The sequence below is a fragment of the Hippopotamus amphibius genome, chromosome X (genome assembly GCF_030028045.1).
Source record: "Hippopotamus amphibius kiboko isolate mHipAmp2 chromosome X, mHipAmp2.hap2, whole genome shotgun sequence".
Lineage (NCBI taxonomy): Eukaryota > Metazoa > Chordata > Mammalia > Artiodactyla > Hippopotamidae > Hippopotamus > Hippopotamus amphibius.
This window is the reverse complement of record NC_080203.1, coordinates 32,887,178-32,910,424: the sequence shown is the minus strand read 5'-3', so window position 1 is coordinate 32,910,424 and position 23,247 is coordinate 32,887,178. Positions and strand designations below refer to the sequence as shown.

The following is a 23,247-nucleotide window of genomic DNA, read 5'->3' as shown; positions in this document are numbered from 1 at the left end:
TTTAGAAGGCATTTTGTAATTGAACTAATTGGTAATTTATCCTTGAATCAGTATTTTGAAAAATGTTTTGTGATGTGTTTTTATTTTTTATACTTGTATTTTTATTAGAGTGAGCTGTAGCTACCCTTGAGGTTAGTACCAAGAGGTAATGGTATTGAAAAGCTCAGTGCGGCAAATTCTGATGCCTTGAGGAGTTAGAGGGTACAAGAAGTCATTACTCTTCTAGTACCTTTGATACCTTTTAAAGAATTGATGATATGAAGCTTCAGGGTTTTGTTTACTAGAAAAGACTGAGCATAAGATAAAAATTTTGACAAAGCCTTGTTCACAGTATCTGGATAAAACCCAAGGAGGAAAAATGGTGTGTGTCCGTTCATTTAAACCAGTTTTGAGTGTTTTCTGTGCCCCAAGCACTATTCTAGCCAGTGGATTTCTAGAGACCAATGAGACAACACATCCTCTACCCCAGAGTTTCTCAACAGCAACACTTTGGGTTGAATAATTCTTTGTCCTGGAGGGAAGGGGAGACAATTTTGTACATTGTAGAAAGTTTAGCAGCACTCCAGGCTTTGACTCACTAGATGTCAATAGATCCGCCCCCACCCCACACACCAACCCCTACCCCACCTTGACAACCAAAAAATGTCTCCAGACATCACCAAATGTCTGGGGGAGTGGTACTGGGCAAAGTCACCACCAATGTAGATTCATTGTTCTACCCTTACGGAATTTAGAAATTAATGGACTACATATTTTAATATTGATCGTACTTTTTCCTTTAAAAAGAAAAATTTCCTTTTTGGGAAAAATGATACTGTGTATCAGCATGAATGAGATAACAAGAGTGGTACCCCCTTTCTGGTTCTCACTCATTTGCTTTTTTTTTTTTTTTTTTTTTTTTGCCTAACTATAGTATAGATAGAATTTTGTTGTTGGTTGATGGTGTTTTGCTTCTGATAGAATTTTATATTCTGCCTTTTCCTCTTAACATTTTTTGATTTTCATCATATTTCTACATGATTTTAATACTCAGTTTTCATTTAGTCTATTAGCTTCCATCAAGTAATGGATTATAATGTATCTAGCCATTTTTATTGCTGAAAACTTGAAATGTTTCTGTTTTTCCACTAGAGCTTTTCTTTCCGTTTTTAAGAATTTTTTCTTGGGATAAATTACAAATGGGTAAGTATAGTTAATAGCAAAAAAAAAAAGTGATTTTGAAGGAGAATTTAGAAGCTGAAAAAATAGTAAACACTATGGGGCAATAGAGTGATTCTTGAGACTCTAGGTATTACTTTTTAAGTTCTAGCCTTTTCAAGTGAATTAAGTATCCAACATTAATGATAAAGGCTGTAGAGTTATACCCTAGATCAGGACACAATCCCTTTTCTCAGTAACTTACATTTTAGTAGAGGAAATTGGATAAACACAAAACTGAATGTAATGAGTGTTCAAATAAACTTGCAAACTATTGTAAGAACACAAAGGGAGACTTTACTTTCTGCTTGAGGACAGGAATGGGTAAGGAGGAAATCACGTCTGAACTGGTTCTTGATGAATGGATAAGACTTGGGCAGGCAGAGATGTGGAAGAGGAAAGGCATAACCAAAGGCGTGGAGATGAGGAATGTGCAGAATGTTTGACGATGGGTCTAGAGACCAAAGTTAGGGCCAGATTATGGGAACGCCTTTTAAGTCATACTAAAACATCTGGTTTTTATTTTACAGTCGCTGTGAAAGCAGTGAGTTTTTTGAAGCAGGGAGGTGATAGGAAACAAACAGTTGCTTTAGCATGATCATTTCTGTGTTAGTCTGTATTCTCACTGTTCTCTTGTTCTTTCCCGGTTTGCTACCTCCTGAAACCTGGGGCACTGGGGCGGGGGTGGGGGGTGGGGAATAGGGCTGCGTACGGTAAATAGGTGCTATGGAGGCATATAAAGAGGTAGAAAACATGGGCCTTGTTTTCCAGGTGTGGAGAAAATATTTCTGTAGAGCTAGCTCATGCACTACTCTATTTATATTCTAGTTCATATTATAATAAGCAGTAAGAGTGATAGGAGTTCAGAAGAGGAGATTGTCCTCAGGTAACGGATTAGGCAAGGTTTAAGATTTTCAGCCTTGTTTTAAGCCCTCTGATGACATAGGCCTTTTCACCCTGCATAGTGATTATTTGAAACCTTTACATTCACCTCATGCTCACTGCGCCCACTTGCATCTGCTCACTTTCAGCAGATAACCTTGCTTCCCATTGCATGTAGTGTTAGAGGCTAAGAAGCCTGAATTCAGTCCTTTCCATCATCTCTCACTTCCCTCACCTGCAAACTTGTTTTCATCTTTTACCTCTTTTTCATGTCATTCCTGAGAATTTAGTATTCTTTTTTTCCCTGTCCAAAATAGAATGATAAAATACAAAGAACACTGGATTTTTTGGAGAAAAACCTGGATTTCACTTTTGATTTTGTAGTTTACTAGCTGTGGGACCTTGGGCGAAATACTTAATGCCTTTACCTCAGATTCCTGCTTTTGTAGAAGGGAGAAAATCTAGCTACCTCACAAGGCCTGTGTAAAAATTAAATTAAAAATGTGTGTACTGAGTCTAATACACGGCAGACCCTCTTGCCTTTCTTCTCCAGAACTTATCTTCCTTTTCATTGGCTCCTTCCCCTCAGCTTATAAAAATGCTAGATCACTTTCTTCCACCCTCTTCCATGTATAGCCAAGCCTTTTGAGAACATATAGACTGCTGGCTGTCCCTATGTCTTCACCTCTTATTCATTATTAAGCCTACTGTAATCTGGCTTCTGTTATTGCTGAAGTACTCAGTGCTCAGTAACTACCTAATTGACAAATCAGGTGGACTCTAGTTAATATTTCTCTGGTAAAAGTAAGGTAGGTCTAGGATAAAAATTTGAAGATTGAGAAAAATTAATATATAGAATATGCTGGGAAATCAGGGATGACTATTACTGAGCAGCATAATATCCAGTTCAACTTGGCATGAATTTGTAGTAAACTACATCAGGATAGTTCCATGATGCATTCTGTTAACTTTCTGGAGCCAAAGAATTGAGAAAGCAGAAGTCATCTATGGCTCTGTGGTGGAAAGATAAGTGAGTGGGCCGGGAGAGTTACTGTGTTAGTAATGAAAGGACTGGGTAGAAAATATGTTTTCTTCTAAATGTTGGTAGGAGACACAGAGAGCCTGCCTGTATTTTTCAACTGTAGATAAGAAATAAAAGGGAAAAAAGGCAAGGTGAGCTGGGTATTTGAACTCTTTTCATGGTCCTGCCATCTCTCTGCAGAGCGGGGGGGATTAGATGTAGCCTTGTTTAAGAACATTAATCTCCCCTGTATCAGCTGGCTTTTCATGTCAGGCTTGAGTTCAGAGCTGAAAGTTGAATTCTTGTACAAGGTGATTTTGATTCTCATAGTTTTGTTAACTAGGCTCAAACCAGGAGGCAACTATCTTGGCTTAAATATGTAAATGAACTATGACGTGAAGCATCTGAATGTAAATTTAGGTTTAGACTTTCTTTTACAGGGTTGATTGAACTTTTGTGATTACATGTACTAACACAGATTCCCTATTAGAATGGTTAAGAGTACAGTTTCTGGAACCAAACTCCCTACGTTTATGCCAGCTTCATCACTTACTAGTTTTGTGACCTTGGACAAATCACTTGGTCCCTCTGTGCCTTAGTTCCCTCATTTGTGTAATGATGGTAGAGTGCTATCTTACAAGGTTGTTGTAAAGATTAAAATACGTAAAGTGTTAAGAACATTGCCTGGCACATAGTAAGTACTATATAAATGATTAGCTGTAATTTTGTTCTTGTAAATAGCTACACTTTTTTTCAACTGCTTTTTAACCTTTCATCAGATTATTGAAAGTATTATTGAGGAGAGTCAGAAAGTACTACAGCTTGAAGATGACTCTTTGGATTCCAAAGGAAAAGGACAGTCTGATCAGGCTACTGCCAGTCCTGTCATGGCTGGAACAGATCTTAGCAATATACCTGGACTGTTAGCCATAGATCAAGAACTGCAGGAAGGTTCCCAAAAGGCAGAGAGTCAGGATGTATCTGAAGAAACTGAATTAGAATCAAAAAAATGTGTTCCTTCTGATGACACATGTGAGAAGCCAGTAGATGAAACCACTAAGTTGACTGAAATAAGTTCAACTGAACAGCTTAATGTGCCTGAAACTGAGACAGAAGTGTTGAACAAGGAAGCAGTGGAAGTCAAAGAAAGTGATGTTCTAGAACCTGCATCCTCACACTCCTTATCTACTAAAGATTTTGCTGTTGTGGAAGAAGTTGCTCCTGCCAAACCGCCAAGACAACTTACTCCAGAACCTGATATAGTAGCTAGTACAAAGAAGCCTGTTCCAGCACGCCCACCCCCTCCAACTAATTTCCCACCTCCTAGACCCCCACCTCCATCTCGACCTGCTCCACCACCAAGAAAAAAGAAAAGCGAATTGGAGTTTGAGGCTCTTAAGACACCTGATCTAGATGGCAAGTATTAATTGAGACATAACTACTCTTGTGGGGAGTTTTTGGAGTGGAAACTTAAACGTTCTGATTTTTTTTCAGTTTATGCTGTATATGATCACATTGATGACCAAGTTATAAAACTTATTTTAGTAATAGAAAGTCAAAATGTTTACATTGGTGTTGTTACATTTCTGTAATTAAACATTTCAGCAGACTTTCAAATCTGTTACCATTGGAGAGCCAATGTGGCGCAGTGAAAAAAACATAGGATTTGGAGACTTAAGATTTGAATTCAAGTCCTAGCTCTCTTCATGTATAAGTTGTATAACCTTGAGGAATTTAAATAACTTATTTGAACCCTTGTTTCCCCATATGTAAAACAAGAGTAATAAAACCACTTTTCTCATAGGATTGTTCTAAGAATCAGCCAAATAAAGGTTAAAGCACTTCTCAAGCTATGTGTAAGGTCTTTTATAAATATTAATTATTATTATTATTATTATTATTATTATTATTATTATTGCAGTTCCCAAAGAGAATATTACATCTGATACTCTCCTAACTACGAACATGGCTTCAGAGAGTACAGTCAAAGATTCTCAGCCTTCTCTTGATTTGGCAAGTGCTACCAGTGGAGATAAAATAGTTACTGCCCAGGTTGGTGAATTGGTATTATATTTGATACAGGCTTTCTCAACTTTCTGCAACTGGCTGGTTTGTTTATTGTTGAACCTTCTTTCTTCTCTAGGCCAAATGTTTCCTTGGCCCCAAAACTTGGCTCCCTTACATCCCTTGTCTAGCTCTGCTACTAAGTAACTGGCTGATTCTAGCAAGCTATTCAACATCTGAGTCTGAAATGGTTGATGGATAAAATGATGGGAAAACCTTCCTTGAAGGTTTCTTGCAAGGTTGAAATGAACTGAAGTCTGCCAAGTACCTGGCATGTAGTAGGTATTCAAAAAGTGACAGATGCTGCTATATATAATATTTATTAATAGATGCCTACTGCAATTTTCATTTACCTGACCTATAGTGGTCAAAATTGGGGACTTTTATTTTTTATAATTTCCTTTTCCTAATCATGAAAAAAAACTTGATACACTAGGCTGTGTATCCACAGATGAGGCAATAGAAAGGACTTGATAACATGAATTTCTGCCACCGTCAAATTCTGGGATTCGAGGCTTACATAGGTGGTAGCTGTGGTTGGGGCAGGTTAGCAGACTGGGAGATATTATCGTACTAAGTGAAGTAAGTCAGACAGAGAAAGACAGATATCACATGATATTGCTTACATGCGGAATCTAAAAAAATGATACAAATGAACTTATTTACAAAACAGAAACCGACTCACAGACTTAGAGAACGAACTTACGATTACTGGGGGAGATGGATAGATTGGGAGTTTGGGATTGACATATTTATATACACACTGCTATATTTAAAATAGATAGCCAACAAGGACCTACTGTATAGCACAGGGAACTCTGCTCAATATTCTGTAATAACCTAAATGGGAAAAGAACTTGAAAAAGAATACATACAGGTGTATGTATAACTGAATCACTTTGCTGTACACCTGAAACTAACACAACATAGTTAATCAACTCTACTTGAATGTAAAATAAAATTTTTTAAAAAACATTTAAAAAATCAAGGATTCTATGTCCAGTGGAACTTGGAATAAAATTCAAAGCACACACACACAGAAAAAGATACTATAGTCCTACAGGGAGGGTGGGAGGGAGCCGCGGGAGGGAGGGGATATGGGGATGTATGTATAAATACAGCTGATTCACTTTGGTGTACCTCAAAAGCTGGTACAAAAGTGTAAAGCAATTATATTCCAATAAAGAGCTTAAAAAGAAAAAGAAAAAAAAAAGATACTATAGTCTTTTCATAGCCTTAGAGCAGAGGTCAACAGTGGCCTGATTTTGTAGGGTTCCCAAGCTAAAAATGGTCTTTATATAAAAGAATATGAAACAGACACTATATGTGAAGCAAAAAGCTTAAAATATTTACTCTGTGGCTCTACAGAAAAAGTATGCCAGCCCCTGCCCTCAAGATATCCTTGTGTGTATAGCCCTGATTAATGGCAATATTAGTGCTGGCATTTTACTAGCAGAGAACTGCTTTTGGGCCAGGTTCAAATAGAACATTTATTTGCTTTCAAGACTACTCAGACATTATTTCATGAGCAGCAACACTTGGTACCTAATGTTTTTCAGCATGCTGGGAATAATAAAAGACTGAAATGGAGTGTTCCATTTAAATTTTCAGTAGACTCCATTATCTGTGTTATGGAATTCTTTAGAACTGTATGTGGTAATGAATAATTGAATATTTATAGAAATTGACTCAGTCTCCTTTCTGTTTATAAAATTATAATTTCAGGAAAATGGAAAAGCACCTGATGGGCAGACAATAGCAGGTGAAGTGATGGGCCCTCAGAGACCTAGATCCAACTCTGGGAGAGAGCTTACTGATGAGGTATAATTAGATTTTTTGTTTGTTCTTAAAAACATGAAATATAAACATAAAATGAGAAGATGAAAAAGTTTTAGAAATGAATGGTGATGATGGCTGCACGACAGTGTAAATGTACTTGATGCCACTGAACTATACAATTAAAAATGGTTAAAATGGTAAATTTTGTATTATATATGTTTTACCATGATTTTAAGTTTATTGCCATTAGGCAAAAAATTATAACGTAGAAGAAAAAATGGAAATCGAAGATTATCTTAGTGTTTGTTTTTTTAATACGCTGGAGTTTGAACTCTGATTTAAACTTGCCCTTTCACACAGTTATATGGTGTGAATAAATGTGTTGAAAGCAAAGCCTGTGTTTTATAGAAAGTGGGCTTAAAAAGAGCTCGATATTATAGATATATGTTTTTATACATATTAGAAAATGTACAGTGTATACAGACTCAATGCTTAATTCTTACCTTAAAATTTATTATACATCTATTGGCCAGTTTATTCAGAATGAAGTTTTCAAGTAAAATCTTAGTTTTTGTTTCTTTTAAACAATACATTTAAAAAAATTACTATACTTTGGAAAACAGTTTGGTAGTTCCTCAAACTATTAAACATCGACTTACCATGACCCAGCAATACCACTTCTATGTACATACCGAAGAGAAATGAAAACATATGTCCACACAAAAAATGTGTACATAGGTGTTCATACTAGCTAAAGTATGGAAACAATGCAAATGTCCGGCACTGCTGAATGGATAAATAAAATATAGTATATCCACCCACGTGGACTATTTTTTGGCAATTAAAAGGAATGAGATTCTGATACATGCTACAATATGAATGAACCTTGAAAACATGATGCTAAGTAAAAGAAGCCAATCACAGAAGACTGCATACTATATGACTTAATTTATATGAAATGTCCAGAATAGGCAAATCCATAGAGAAAAAAAGTAGATTAGTGGTTGCCAGGGACTGGGAGGAGAGGGAAGTATGGCATGACAGCTAATGGGTATAGGGTTTCTTTTGGGGGAGGTAGAAATATTCTAAACTTAGATAGTGGTGAGTACATTGCACAACCCTGTGAATGTACTCAAAACCATTGAATTATACACTTTAAATGAGTGCATTTTGTGATGTGGGGATTGTATCTCACTAAAAATGTTTAAAAAATTATTGTATACAGTACTGAATGTATCTAGAAACTTCTTAGCTTAAATTTTGGAGAATTTTGTAGATTCAAAAAGATTATTAAATTATAGGTACTCTTGGTGTTATTTTTTACTTCAGGAAATTTTAGCAAGTGTAATGATTAAGAATCTGGATACTGGAGAAGAAATACCTTTGAGTCTTGCAGAAGAGAAACTGCCAACAGGTATTAATCCTCTCACTCTACACATCATGAGAAGGACTAAGGAATATGTAAGGTATGGCCTAATCTTATTATTTATCATTTGTAGTATTTCATTCAGAGTGGTGAAGGGTTCTCTGTTTATAAACTGAGTCCCTAATTGGGTTTCATTTAGTCTTCTTTTTTGAAAGTTAGAATTAAAATAGAATTAGTTAATGTATGTATTCTTAAACTTTGTTCTGTCTCTCTTTTTTAAAATGAGTTCCTTTTTTTAAGATTTCGCATATAAGTGATATCATAAAGTATTTGTCTTTGTCTGATTTATTTCATTTAGTTTAATGCTCCCAAGGTCCATCCATGTTGTCACAAATGGCCAGATTTCCTTCCTTTTTATGGCTGAATAATATTCGTGTGTGTGTGTGTGTGTGTGTGTTTGAAAGAGGGTCACATTTTCTTTATTCAACTTTGTTCTCTCTTAAGATTGTACAGTTACTTGGGGAAGAATATATATCTTAAATCTCATAGTATTTGGTTTGTCTTCTTTTAAAATGATTTATTTTATACTAGAGACAATATTAAAACATATGAGGCTAAAAAGCCATGTGGGATAAACTACCTGGTCTTCTTAAACCTTGCTTTAAGGATCAGAAATTTTATAAATAATTGTATTATCTTTTTAGGGTCGGAAAGTAACTTTAGAGTGAGGTGATTGACTTCACTGTGAGATGTATATAGAACTAAGACATAATTTCTGTTAAAGCAAAGCTTTCACATGATGTGCCTGATAAGTAAGGAGGGAGATATTTACAAGTTAATTTGTCATTTCTGTGCAGCATGTTTTGCCCAGCAAAAAGCCATGTTTGTGTTAGATTTTTCATAAGTTCCTAAATTGCATTCGTTTGCATTTTGTACATTGCTTAAAGATTCTATTCTATGATCTTTCAAGTCTTCAAATTCTCAGGGTTATCATTTAAATTAAACTTATATAAAGCATGTTAACATTTTTTTCTTTCACTGATTAGCTAATTGTATACTAAGTATACATAGAGATTTTTGAGACGTGTAGGGGAGATGGCTTCTTTCAACATGACTTCTTCTTGTAGTAATGACGCAGCACAGTCAGACGATGAAGAGAAGTTACAATCTCAACAAACAGATACTGATGGTGGAAGGTTAAAACAGAAAACGTGAGTTACAATACATCCCTTTTCTTCATTTCAGGCTTTTATTTAAAAATATATATATGTATGTGTGTATAAGAGCTGCCGTACTATTTTAAATCCATGCCCTGTCCAGTTTATATGTCCATCCACCACCACCACTCCCTGCCCTTGGGCAATGGATTATGGTTTCTTTGAGGCTGTCTTGGTCATTTTTATAGCATCTAACATATAGTAAATGATCAATACATTTTGCATCATGCTTGTATTATTTTTCTGATGGTAAGTACCAGAAGTGCTGGTAGAAGAACATGATTGTCCTTGAGATTGCTTTTTCCATTTCTCATCATCTCTCCAAATCCTATTTGTCTTTCTAAAACCCAACCAAATGAGATTCTTCCTAACTACTCCAATTCATAGTAAAATTTTTCCTGTTCTCAATTTCAATGACACCTATAGTCTATATAACTTACATTTGCCGTTTATATTTTATGTTATCTTAACCTGTTTTCTGATTTTAAAAAATAAGATAAATACATGTTAAACAACTAGACCATATGTTGCAAAAGGATTTTGATCACACCATTCTCCTTTTTCCCTTATAAAAATCTAGCACAGTGGTGGAACTGTAGGTTTTGCTTGATTATACATGAGTCACTTAATTGGCAATAATTCAGTCTAAGGCCTAAAGTGAGTTCTCCACATAAGTCTGATCTTTTCCTAGTGTGGAAAGTATAGCAAAGAAAGCATTGATATTTTTTAGAGAAGGTATACCCACAGTGGAGGTATATGATAACACCTCAGCTATCTGGACCTTGGTTGTCTAGCAATGACAGAGGAACCAGAGAATTAGAATTATTCAGGAGACATATAGACATCCAGGAAAGATGTCACTTACTCCATGCACTAAAGCTCATTTTTTTGGGGGGGGGGGAGTATAGTTGTTTTATAATTTTATGTTATTTTCTACTGTACAGTGAAGTGGAGTTCCCTGTGCTATACAGTGGGTTCTCATTAGTTATCTGTTTTATACATATTAGTGTATATATGTCAATCCCAATTTCCCAATTCATCCCACCCCCTCTTTCCCCCGTTGGTGTCCATACATTTGTTCTCTACATCTGTTTCCTATTTCTACCTTGCAAGCAGGTTCACCTGTACCATTTTTTTAGATTCCACATAAATGTGTTAATATACAACATTTGTTTTCCTCTTTCTGACTTACTTCACTCTGTATGACAGTCTCTAGGTCCATCCACGTCTCTACAAATAACCCAATTTCGTTGCTTTTTATGGCTGACTAATATTCCATTGTATGTATATGCCACATCTTTTTTAAAAGAAAAGCTCCTTGGGTTTATTCAAAGCCTTTGTACTTACTTCTTACATAATTTTTAAAAATCTGGTCATCTGGTATCTGATCTCAGAGCAGAATAGAAGTAGCAAACTATGACAGCATGTAAGTCAGCACATAAGAATGTCAGATAATACTCTGATTGCAAGAGAGGAATCTGGAGATGATAAATAAGGACTTACGCATTGCACAACCATTCCGCATGACAGTGCTTTCAACTTCTCATGTCATGATAAACAGAACATGCTATTATTTGCACTGAACCCTGGGGTAAAAACTGATGAGGCAGCTGATGGCCAAAAGAGACTAGCCCAGGGTTCTGGCTTCTCTGGGCCCTTCCCTGTTGCCTTGAAGGCTGAGAGGGTAACCAATATTATGGCCCACTTGCAATACCTTTGAAAAGCCTTGAATGTATTAAAGAATAGTAAAGATGGTAACTGGCCCTATTTATTAAAGAAAGAAACTTATTGAGCATTAAGTGCCATTGAAGAAGGCCCAAAAGTGTGTATTTTAGAAATGTTTTCATCCAGAATGATTAAAATATCTGTTTTCTTGCTTAAAGTAGTACTAAACCTATAGTTAACCAGAAAATATAACTTCAGAGTTATAGATAGCAGAGGCCTTATTGTGATTTTTAAAATGGTTTATCTGTTTTTAATCTCTATATCTGTATTTAATCTCTGTATCACAGATATAGAGAACAAATTAGGGGTTACCAGTGGGGAGAGGGAAAGGGGAGAGGCAAGATAAGGCATTAAGAGGTACAAACTACTATGTATAAAATAAATAAGCTACAAGGATATATTGTACAGCATGGGGAATATAGCTACTATTTTTTTTAAGCTCTTTATTGGAATATAATTGCTTTACACTTTTGTACCAGCTTTTGAGGTACACCAAAGTGAATCGGCTGTATTTATATATATATCCCCATATCCCCTCCCTCCCGCGACTCCCTCCCACCCTCCCTGTCCTGGCCCTCTAAGGATCACCCATCATCGAGTTGATCTCCCTGTGTTATACAGCAACTTCCCACTAGCTATCTATTTTACAGTTGGTAGTGTATATGTCTATGCTACTCTCTCACTTCGTCCCAGCTTGCCCTTCACCCCCCACCCCCTCAACCCCGTGTCCTCCAGTCCATTCTCTGCATCTGCATCCTTATTCTTGCCCTGTCACTGGGTTCATAGTACCTTTTTTTTTTTTTTTTTTTAAGATTCCATATATATGAGTTAGCATACAGTATTTGTTTTTCTCTTTCTGGCTTACTTCACTCTGTATGATAGACTCTAGGTCTATCCACCTCATTACATATAGCTCCATTTCATTCCTTTTTATGGCTGAGTAATATTCCATTGTATATATGTACCACATCTTCTTTATCCATTCCCCTGTTGATGGACATTTAGGTTGCTTCCATGTCCTGGATATCGTAAATAGTGCCGCAGTGAACATTGGGGTGCAGCTATCTTTTCAAAGTGTGGTTTTCTCCAGATATATGCCCAGAAGAATATATTATGGGATTGCTGGATCATATAGTAATTATTTTTTTAGTTTTTTAAGGAATCTCCATACTGTTCTCCATAGCAGTTGTACCAGTTTACATTCCTACCAACCTGTAGCAGGGTTCCCTTTTCTCCACACTCTCTCTAGCATTTATTGTTTGTAGACTTTCTAATGATGGCCATTCTGACTGGTGTGAGGTGATCCCTCATTGTAGTTTTGATTTGCCTTTCTCTAATAATTAGTGATGTTGAGCATCTTTTCGTGTGCTTTTTGGCCATCGGTATGTCTTCTTTGGAAAAATGTCTGTTTAGATCTTCTGCCCATTTTTTGATTGGGTTGTTTGGTTTTTTTGATATTGAGCTGCATAAGCTGTTTTGTATATTTTGGAGATTAATCCCTTATGGCTCGCTTCATTTGCAAATATTTTCTCCCATTCTGTGGGTTGTCTTTCGTTTTGTTTATGGTTTCTTTGCTGTGCAAAAGCTTTTAAGTTTAATTAGGTCCCATTTTGTTTATTTTTGTTTTTATTTTCAGTACTCCAGGAAGTGGGTTCAAAAAGATCTTGCTGCAGTTTATGTCAGAGTTCTCTGCCTTTGTTTTCCTCTAAGAGTTTTATAGTATCCAGTCTTATATTTAGGTCTTTAATCCATTTTGAGTTTATTTTTGTGTATGGTGTTAGAGAATGTTCTAATTTCATTCTTTTACATGTAGCTGTCTAGTTTTCCCAGCACCAGTTACTGACAAGGCTGTCTTTTCTCCATTGTATATTCTTGCGTCCTTTGTCATAGACTAATTGACCATAGGTGGAGTATAATCTATAAAAAGTTTGAATCACTACATTATACGTCTAAAACTAATATAATATTGTAAATCAGCTATACCTCAAAAAAAAGGTTTATCTGGGAATTCCCTGGTGATCCTGTGGTTAGGACTCCACGCTTAAGCTACCAGGGGCCCAGGTTCAGTCCCTGGTTGGGCCTACAAGCCAGCTGCATTTCATGATTATCAAAATGTAGTACAGAAGTGGGTAAAAAAGAAAATGAAATTCTGTCATACTCTCACCCCCAGAAATAATCTTTAGGTATAGTCTCTATAGAATTTTTTTTCTCACAAAAGTGAAGTTATACTGTGTCTATAGATTGTTGACTTTTTTAAAAAAAATACCTAGTGTGTAATGGACATCTCTTCATATCAGTACCAGTTGTAACATATTGTAGTCTTTCTTTTTTTTTTTTCTTTTTTTATAAATTGATTGGCTGCATTGGGTCTTCGTTGCTGCCAGTGGGCTTTCTCTAGTTGTGGCAAGCAGGGGCTACTCTTCATTGCAATGCGCAGGCTTCTCATTGCAGTGGCTTCTCTTGTTGTGGAGTACAGGTTCTAGGCACATGGGCTTCAGCAGTTGTGGCACACGGGCTCAGCAGTTGTGGCTCGAGGGCTCTAGAGCGCAGGCTCAGTAGTTGTGATGCACATGCTTAGTTGCTCCATGGCATGTGGAATCTTCCCAGACCAGAGATTAAACCCATGCCCCCTGCATTGGAAGATGGATTCTTAACCACTGCGCCACCTTGGAAGTCCAAGAAGGGCTTTTTGAAACAGAGCTGTTTGCTCCAAGACCTAAAAGATGAGTAGAAATTAGCCAAGGGATGAGTGTTCCAGGGAGAAATAACCAGCCATCCAAAGGCCTTGAGGTGACTAAGAGGTTGGTATATTTAAAAAACTGAGGTTAGTCTCATTTATTTTATTGCCTTGCATTGTAAGGATATACCATAACTTATTTACCCATTCCTCTGTTGATGAAAATTCGGTTTATCTCTACTTTTTATCTATTCTAAACAATGCTGCAGTGAACATCTTTGTATATATGCTTGGCAACTTTTTCAAATACTATTGTAAATATCATGAACCACCCATGAATTGGTAAAAATTTACCCCTGGTTTGTAAATTTTGTTTTGGTTTTAAATATCATGTACAGCGCTTTGTTTGGTTTTTTTTATTTTAATATATGAAATTTGAGACTTAGGTAATTGAAAAAGCAATAAATAAGCCCTATTAATATGGAAGCTTGAGATGCATATTTGCATTATATTGTGTTTGGGAAAGCTCAGCCTAACCATATTGCATACAAATACCCAAATGGAAAGACAAGGGACAAGGGGCATCTTAGGTTACCAAAGCATTTTATTTTATAAATAAATACCTCTTTACAGTTTCTTTGTATTCGTAAAATATGTTTTTAAGGATGACTCCCTAGAGCAGTCTTCTCAAAGCAATTCTCATTGCAGAATCATGGCCTCACCCCAGACCCTCTAAATCAGATGCTCTGGGGATAGGGCTCAGGTATCTGCACTTTAAAACACTCCCCTCTCAGGACTTCCTAGGTGGTGCAGTGGTTAAGAATCCTCCTGCCAATGCAGGGGACACGAGTTTGATCCTTGCTCAGGGAAGATCCCACATGCCGCGGAGCAACTAAGCCTGTGGCCCACAACTACTGAGCCTGTGCGCTAGATCCCGCAAACCACAAGTATTGAGCCCGTGTGCCACAACTACTGAAGCCCGCGCACCTAGAGCCTGTGCTCTGCAACAAGAGAAGCCACCGCAATGACGAGCCTGCACACTGCAATGTAGAGTAGCCCCCACTCGCCGCAGCTGGAGAAAGACTGTGCACAGCAACAAAGACCCAACGCAGCCAATAAATAAATTAATTAATTAATTTTAAAAAAACACTCACTCCATTCCCAACCAAGTGATTATTATCTACCACTGAAAACTAGTGCTCTGGAGGATACGATATTGTGCATTGGGGTGACCTGCCTGTATTTCCTTTGCAGCCATATTGATTTGAGTATATTTATTCCATAGAACAAGGGATTTGGGAACTCAAAGACCTACTATTTATATAAAAAAGGAGTTATTTCAAAATGATACACTTTACCAGTCACAGCTCATGAGATTATCTGTTAATTGTTGAACTTTTACAGTTAGTTAATAAGAAGTAATTTGGGTTTTTTTTTTTCTTTTTTGGTATTTTTGGTAAGGACTCAACTAAAGAAGTTCCTAGGAAAATCAGTAAAGAGAGCAAAGCACCTTGCTGAGGAATATGGTGAACGTGCTGTAAATAAAGTTAAAAGTGTTAGAGACGAAGGTAAGTGAAATAGAACATTTCAACTGAATATTTAATCGATTTGTAATCATTTAAATTTAGCCTGAAGTTTATAAGAAGCATTTTATTTTATTGAAAGTAGTAAACCTTTATAGCCAATATCTTAGCATTTCAATAAATCATGTTAATCTCACTATCAATTTTATGAGTGGGAAGAAAAATGAACTTATTCATCTTAAACATGAATTTGTACATACTTTGTGACTGTGGCAACCTGGGAGAGTTGAGTGTTCAATAATCAGTTGTAAATTAGTTTTATAAGGCTATTTAGTGTTTATAAATATTCTCAAAATTAGGTAAATTTTCTAAATTTCCACACCTTAACTTCGTATGCTTTTATTGTAATTGCACTCATTTGTTTTATTTAAGAAGTACTTATATAGTATTTATTCTGTGCCACACAGTTCTAAGCACTTTCACCTGTATTAACTCATTTAATCCTCTTAAAAACTCTGTAAGTACCATTATCATCGTCATTTTATAGATGAGAAAACTGAGGCACAGAAAGGTCGAATACCTTGCCCATAGTCACACAGATGATAAATGACAGAGCTGGATTTGGACCCAGGCAATCTGGTACCAGAATCCATGCTGCTAACCAATATGCTATTTAGTAATAGATTTTGCTTTTCCAATAAATGAATTTTCTTGGTAAGCAGTAGATACCAAAATATGATAGTAGCAATATGTACATTAGCTAGTGGTGATTTCTGTTGTTTTTCTACTCAGTGTTTCATACTGATCAAGATGATCCTTCATCAAGTGATGATGAAGGAATGCCATACACAAGACCAGTTAAATTCAAAGCAGCACATGGCTTCAAAGGACCTTATGATTTTGATCAAATCAAAGTGGTACAGGATCTTAGTGGTGAACATATGGTAAGCAACCTTTTTATTTTTCAGGATTGATTCTATTTTCATTGAGAGAAATACTTTGGTTTCTATAAAGCGGATGTCTTCTTATGTATGTAATTTTGCTAGCGTGAGCCACAAAGAGTGAATTGAGATTAGTATGATTTAATGAATAGGTAATGCAAAGTCTGTCTCTGAATTGCTGTTCAAGAAGGGACTTACTGAATAAGTAAACTCTAGGCCTGTATCATTTAGAAAGCTATGTAAACTTTCTTTTACCAAAGAAAAGTACCAAACTTTAAAGCAGTTACGGATGATCTGTCACTTTGAACAATATTTAAAATGTTCCCTGGTACTTTAAATAATGTATACAAATATTTCAGAAACTCAATATATTTTGTAACGTGACTGTTAGAACAAGGAGAGAGGTAGAGGTACAAGTTCTCCATCAGAGTTAAAATGTACCAAAGTAGATATAAACTTCACAAATTACATTACAGTTACCCCCCTGAAAATGCTAGGAACACAGGGAAGGCAGTAATAAACTCAGAACTGGGTAAGTGATGCTGTGGGTCTTCGATCAGGGAATCTACTTATCTATTTAGACTTTAAATCTAAAAGTTGGCTTACACGTATCAGGCAACAGCCAGATTTGAATTTACTTTGGTGCTTATATATCTACACATGCAACGTTTGAGTTGTATAGCACAAGGAACTATATTCAATATCCTGTGATAAACTATAATGGGAAAGAATATGAAAAAGAACATTTTCATATGTGTAACTAAATCACTGTGCTATACAGCAGAAATTAACACAACACCATAAATCAACTATACTTCAATAAAATAAATTTTTTAAAAGTTTGAGTTGATTATAGTAACTTCTTTAAGGAATCTGATGAATTTCCTTCTACTATATTGATTCTCTTTCATTATTTCCAGTTTTAACTAAAATCTCATTGCAGTAGTCTCCAGATGACAAATTTCTTTAACATACTTGAATTTTGTGGAAATGAATGTTATTCCAGTAAATAAACTGTTTCCTCTAACTTGGATGATCTTTTTGATCTGCATAGATGTGTGTTATAATAGTGGTTAAAACAATATTTGTTGTAATAGGATTTGGCCTTTCCAATTTAAGTGTTCACATTCTTCTTTACTGCCCCCCCCCCCCCCCCCGCATACATACTTCCCCACTGTTTTCAGTACTATCTATCTGGGAATTTTAGCTATGTGCTGTAAAACCTTTTTTCTGGGGAGGAAAACAGAATGAGACCACCCCATTCCAGCACTTCTAAACACTTAGTGCTGTGAGGGTCACTGCTAAGGTGGGTCTTATTCTTCCCTCAGCCCTGGTCAGGAGATGTTATTGCTATTCTGAGGGCTGTGCCCCGTCCTATCCCACTCGCCCTCATGTTCAGCTAGGAGACTGAGACCCCAAACTAGGATCTGTGCTTTTGCAGTGAAGGTTTCTGGCCACCTCAGATCTCCCATTTCCATTAATATGTGGACAAGGTTTTGGGTCTTGAAGTTGATAGTTAGATTATGGCAAACTGCAACTATCTTTTCCCTCTCTTCTAAAAGTCCCTTTTTGTGGTATTATAGCACCACTGTTGTCCTTAAGTGGTGCTGGTAATGTGAACATTATCTTAGTGTACAGTACATATGTCCCCTACATACGAACCTTCAAGTTCGGAACTTTTAGAGATGCAAATGTGTGTTCGCATGTCCAGTCACGTAAGTTAGTCTGGTGTACGTTGTCACCTGCATGCATCCTCTACAAATGGTTGTGCTTTTTTGTACTTTACTGTACAGTACTATATAGAGTACAGTAGTACAATATCTTTGTTTCAAGCCCAGGATGTCCAGAAGCAAGTATAAAAGCAGCAGTGATGTAGCTGGTACTACTGTACTTTTTGAGGTACTGTATTGTAAGATTAAAAATGTTTATTTGTGTTTGTTTTTTACGTATTATTTGTGTGAAAAGTATTATAAACCTATTAAAGTACAGTACTATTAATATATAGCCGATTGTGTTAGTTGGGTACCTAGGCTAACTTTGTTGGACTTATGAACAAATTGCACTTACAAATGTGCTCTTGGAACGGATCTCATTCATATGTAGGGTACTTATTGTATGTATAATTTGGCATAATTTTTTTCTTTGGCTTAAAAAGAATGTCTCGGCTTTTAAAGTAGTGACTTTGAACCTTCCTTTGTTTTCACAGGGAGCTGTTTGGACCATGAAATTTTCTCACTGTGGCAGATTACTTGCCTCAGCTGGACAAGACAATGTAGTGAGAATATGGGCTTTAAAAAATGCTTTCGACTATTTCAACAATATGCGAATGAAATACAATACTGAAGGTATGTTTCATTTATTGGTGGGCTTTAAAAAATCTGGAGACATCCGGCATTTTTACATTTTAGGTATAATAATACTCGCTTATCTAGCAATCATTTGCAGCAACCACTACTTTCCATAAAAGCCACAAACCTAAAAGTAAGACAGAATTCAACAGTAAAAAGCATCTAAAACCAGTGAAAAAAAGCTGCCACAAAGTTTTTGACTTTATCTCTTCTCAGGTATACTGCAGAGTTAAATTCATCAACTATTGAGAACAAAGTTATTTGGTTTCCCCTGGTAACTTTCAGTTCTCTCCTAGGTTAAAATGAAATATCTGATTAATCTAGAAAAAGAATGAGAACAATATATACATCCAATAAGTAAAGCATGATTAAGGAAACATAACCATGGAAAGTAAATGTGATTTGTCAGTACATCAAAGGGTATATGAAACTAGGTTAAATGGAAAAGAGAAACCCCAGAACATGATGTGTGTATACAACGATTACAGCTATGTAAAATATTTCTGTATCATGTTATCAACAAAGTGTGTAGAATTGATGTAAATAGGAGCTTTAAGTTTATGGGATTCTTTCTTGTAATTATTGTCATTATTTAACTGCAGTACATTTTCTCTACAAAGCCCTCACCACCCAGCCATCCAAGGCTGAACACAAGAAGTTAAGGGCTGGGAGAAAGGAGAATAGAGGTGGCCATGGGCAGGAGTATAGAGTGTAGTTGAAGCAGCTGTTTCAGGAATATAGAATCTAGGGAGAGCCACTCAACTGGCCAGCGAGGCCCGTATACTTTAGTAGCCCCGTGGGGTTGTTTGCAATATGTTATAATACATAATTCAAGATGATAATGAGCTAACAAAAAGTTAAACTGTGCTTATTATACATTTCTTTTATTGCCCTGCCTGGAGCTGAAAGACTATTTTTGAGGGGCCGTTGAGACTTACCCCAGCCCAGACCCTTTCTGCCCCTTTATTGTTCATCTTGCTAATTGTTATGATTGACAAGAATGTCTTCATAATGAATAATGAGGATTAAACAATATTTTATTAAACTGGGGAAATAGTTAAGCCATTTTATAATAATTTTACATAAAAATGATAAAAACAAATATTTTGGTGCCTAAAAGTTAATGCTTCGCTTGTTTAGAAAAATGTATTTTTCCAGAATGATACATTCTATGACTTTTAATTAGGTGTTACTGTATTATTATTTCTGATTGATGTTTTGGGGGGGTGTACACTTGTGTATATATACATGCCTTTTTACAATTATTATGTTGTTTTAGGACGTGTGTCCCCATCACCTTCTCAGGAAAGTCTAAATTCATCAAAATCTGATACAGATACAGGGGTATGTTCATTATTTTATGGTTACTATCGTTATACTATGATTTTTTTTTACCATAAAGTACCTTATTGTTTATCAGACATTACAAGTGCATGAAAGCACTTAAAATTGAGATGCATTAGAAATGAGAGTTTCTTCTGTTAGAATTGGTAAATGAAAAATTGTGATGTTTAAAGGTTGTCAGACAGTAAGTAATATTACTCAAGCTACCATACTAATGTAAACTTAAATAAAAAAAATTCCTTCCCCTCAAATCCATGTTAGATATTTAAAAAATAATAGTAGTAATGGATACCTGAACAAGAGATAATTAAGGAAAGAAAAAAGATATTGAAATATTTAAATTTTTCCATCTTCTTGGTTTAATAAATGCTTTATCCCAGTGTCAGGTAATTTAAAATATCTTAATGATTTTCATTTGATCTCAGAGCTGAAAGGTTAAATATAATTTAATCAGTTTTAAACCTGAAAAGCAGAATGCAAAATATTATTCTAAGCTGTCCCCTGTGCTTCTTGTGTATTGAGAGAGGCAAGGGTAATATAAACAAAGAGAACCTAAAATGTCCACCTACTCAAGAGTATTTTCCTGGGATTTCATTGGCTCTATAGTATTTGACACTAATTTTTCCCTGCTCTAAACATACTCCTCTCAGCTTTCCATGGTTCTGTTTTCCCTTGTTCTCTTCCTGTATCCCTGCTGTCTCTTCCTCTTCCACCCCTCTTAAATGTTGCTGTTTCTCTGGGTTTTGTCTTCTGGCCATTCTCAGTTGACATATTCACTCGCTACTTCCAATCCTGAACTGGCTTTCGCTCCATAATTCTTGTTTCCTTTCAATAGCTTTATGTTTTTTAAACAACAATGAAATCCTATTATGTGTGCTGCCCTTTTCACATAAGGATATGTATAGGCTCTCTCCACCTACACGTTCTTTAAGCACATCAATTAATAGGCCTGAAACTAAACTCCCTCAACAAATGTTTTTTGAGCACCTGTTACATGTGCCAGACACTGCTAGATTCTGCAAAATCAAATGAGACTTATTTTCTGGCTGAGGGACCTTGCTGAGTAGTGAAATAGATATATCTGCAAGTATAGTATTGAATGGGGATACTCTATAGAAGATACTACACAAGTATACAAGTTAGCCATATGAATCAGGGTGTCAGGAAAAGCTCCCTGGAGGCTTTGCATGAGGAGTCAGCTATGTGAGAGAAGGAAGAAAGGGGCATATCAGAGCAAATAGCAAGTACAAAGGCATGGAGGCTGAAACAGCATGGCATGTTAAAGGTACTACCTGGCTGGAGCGAAGGGTCCCTGTGTGAGAGTTGGAGGAAAGGTAGGCAGGATTAAGATTTTAGATGACTTTTGTGTTAAACCAAGACATAATGAACTTTATCCTCAAGGTCCCGGGGGAGGATGGGCTTTGAGGAGTCTGGGTCAGAAGCTGAATTAAAACGTTCACATTTTTGTTTTGAAAAGAGCATTCTGATAGATGGGGTGGGGGCTCCAGGCTAGAGACAGGGAGACCACTTAAGAGGCTCTCAACCCCAGAGAGAAATGGATACTTTGATTATGGTAGATTATGATAGCAGTGAGTCTAGAAACTATAAAGAGGAGCTGAGTTTGAGAAATATAGAAGGACTTGATGACTGACTACCTGGGGTAGTAAGTGATTAGCCTAGGATGATTCCCAGGTGTCTGGCTTGAGCAACTGACTAGATATTATTGGTCATGGTCATTCACAGAAATATTTTTATTATTATCAACCCACAACCCTGCTTCTCCTCTTTTGAGCCTTCTTTAATGGCATCAACATCCATAAGTTACCTTTTTAACTCAGTTAGAAACACTCTCTTTTTCTTCCTTACCCACATATCAAATTAGTTAAAAATTCTATCCACTCTACCTCCTCCTACAAATGCCCATGAATTCTGTCCCCTCATCACTCACATCGTCTAGGCCCTTGACACACTCATTCAGATGCTTGCTGTAGCCTCCTAAGTAGATTTTCTGTCTCTGGTCTCTACTGCTTTGGGAGAGTTTGTTTTGTTTTGTTTTGGGCACACCGTGTGGCTTGCAGGATCAAACCTGTGCCCCCTGCAGTGGAAGCACGGAGTCCTAACCACTGGACCGTCAGGGAATTCCTTTCTTCTTTTTGGTCAAAATACAGGTCTGACTGTGCCATTTTGTGATTTAAAATCTGCTAGTGGCTTCTTGTCACCATTCTTCCTGATATTACCTCATCTTACCTTTTTAACTCAGTTCTAATTCCCTACTTGCATCCTACTTGCCATGCCAGATATAGGTCTGTACCCTAAATACTTTTTCACTTTTATTGTCTTTGTTGTTGTTGTTTGCTTTGCCAGGAATTCCTGCCCTGTCCCCTTTCCTTACAGGGCAAAGCCCTACTCATCCTTCAAGATTCAGCTCAAATATCTTATCTTCTCTTATTATTTTCCCTGAATCAAGCAGGCAGAATTGTTGCTCACTTGTGTTCTGACAGTACGTCATATGTACTTTGACATTGATATTACTTACCACATCTTCCTTGGCAATTTGTCCCTCTGGCTAGGCTCAGGGCTGATTTTAAGGCAAAGAACTGTACTTCACAGATCTTAGTGTCCTTGGAACCTAACCCCATGCCTGACTGTGGCAGGCCTAAATCAGTGTTGAATTCCTGCTTCTGTGCCTTTCATTCATTCCCATTCCCTTTATCTGGATGCCTACAGTCTCCCTTTTTCTACTTAAAACTTCTCTGTTCTTCAAGGCCCACTTCCTCCACAAAGCCTTCACTGACTAATGTAGTGGTGAAAATTTTAACTGCTTTGCTTTAGGGGAAAAGGATTTGCTTTTATTAGTTTAATTCACCATAAGGTTTCCAGGCCTTGATTACTATTAAAAATAGAGATTATTTCTACCATCTTATATAATGCTTATTTTAACAGTCCCACTTATAAATTCTTAACTACTTCCATCCGCGCCCCACCCCCACCCCCGCCACGCAAAAAAAAAAAAAAAAAACCCCCGCTAAGTAACTCCCAATCTTGTTTGAATAGAAGACCTTTTAAATGAGGAGCACAGGGACTTCCTTGGTGGTCCAGTGGTTGGGGCTCCGTACTTCCATTGCAGGGGGCATGGGTTCCATCCCTGGTTGGGGAACTAAGA

General features: G+C 36.6%; 1 protein-coding gene across 1 annotated transcript in view; it reads left to right on the top strand.

The window, feature by feature from the left end:
* Window positions 1-23,247, top strand: part of WDR44 (WD repeat domain 44) — a 74,428-nt gene that overhangs the window by 29,115 nt on the left and 22,066 nt on the right. Inside the window, exons 4-12 of the mRNA XM_057718215.1 lie at window positions 3,880-4,516; window positions 5,022-5,152; window positions 6,890-6,985; window positions 8,273-8,409; window positions 9,437-9,520; window positions 15,390-15,496; window positions 16,244-16,395; window positions 18,599-18,737; window positions 20,020-20,084. Coding sequence (XP_057574198.1) covers window positions 3,880-4,516; window positions 5,022-5,152; window positions 6,890-6,985; window positions 8,273-8,409; window positions 9,437-9,520; window positions 15,390-15,496; window positions 16,244-16,395; window positions 18,599-18,737; window positions 20,020-20,084 — 1,548 coding nt within the window. The remainder of the gene's footprint in view (window positions 1-3,879; window positions 4,517-5,021; window positions 5,153-6,889; window positions 6,986-8,272; window positions 8,410-9,436; window positions 9,521-15,389; window positions 15,497-16,243; window positions 16,396-18,598; window positions 18,738-20,019; window positions 20,085-23,247) is intronic.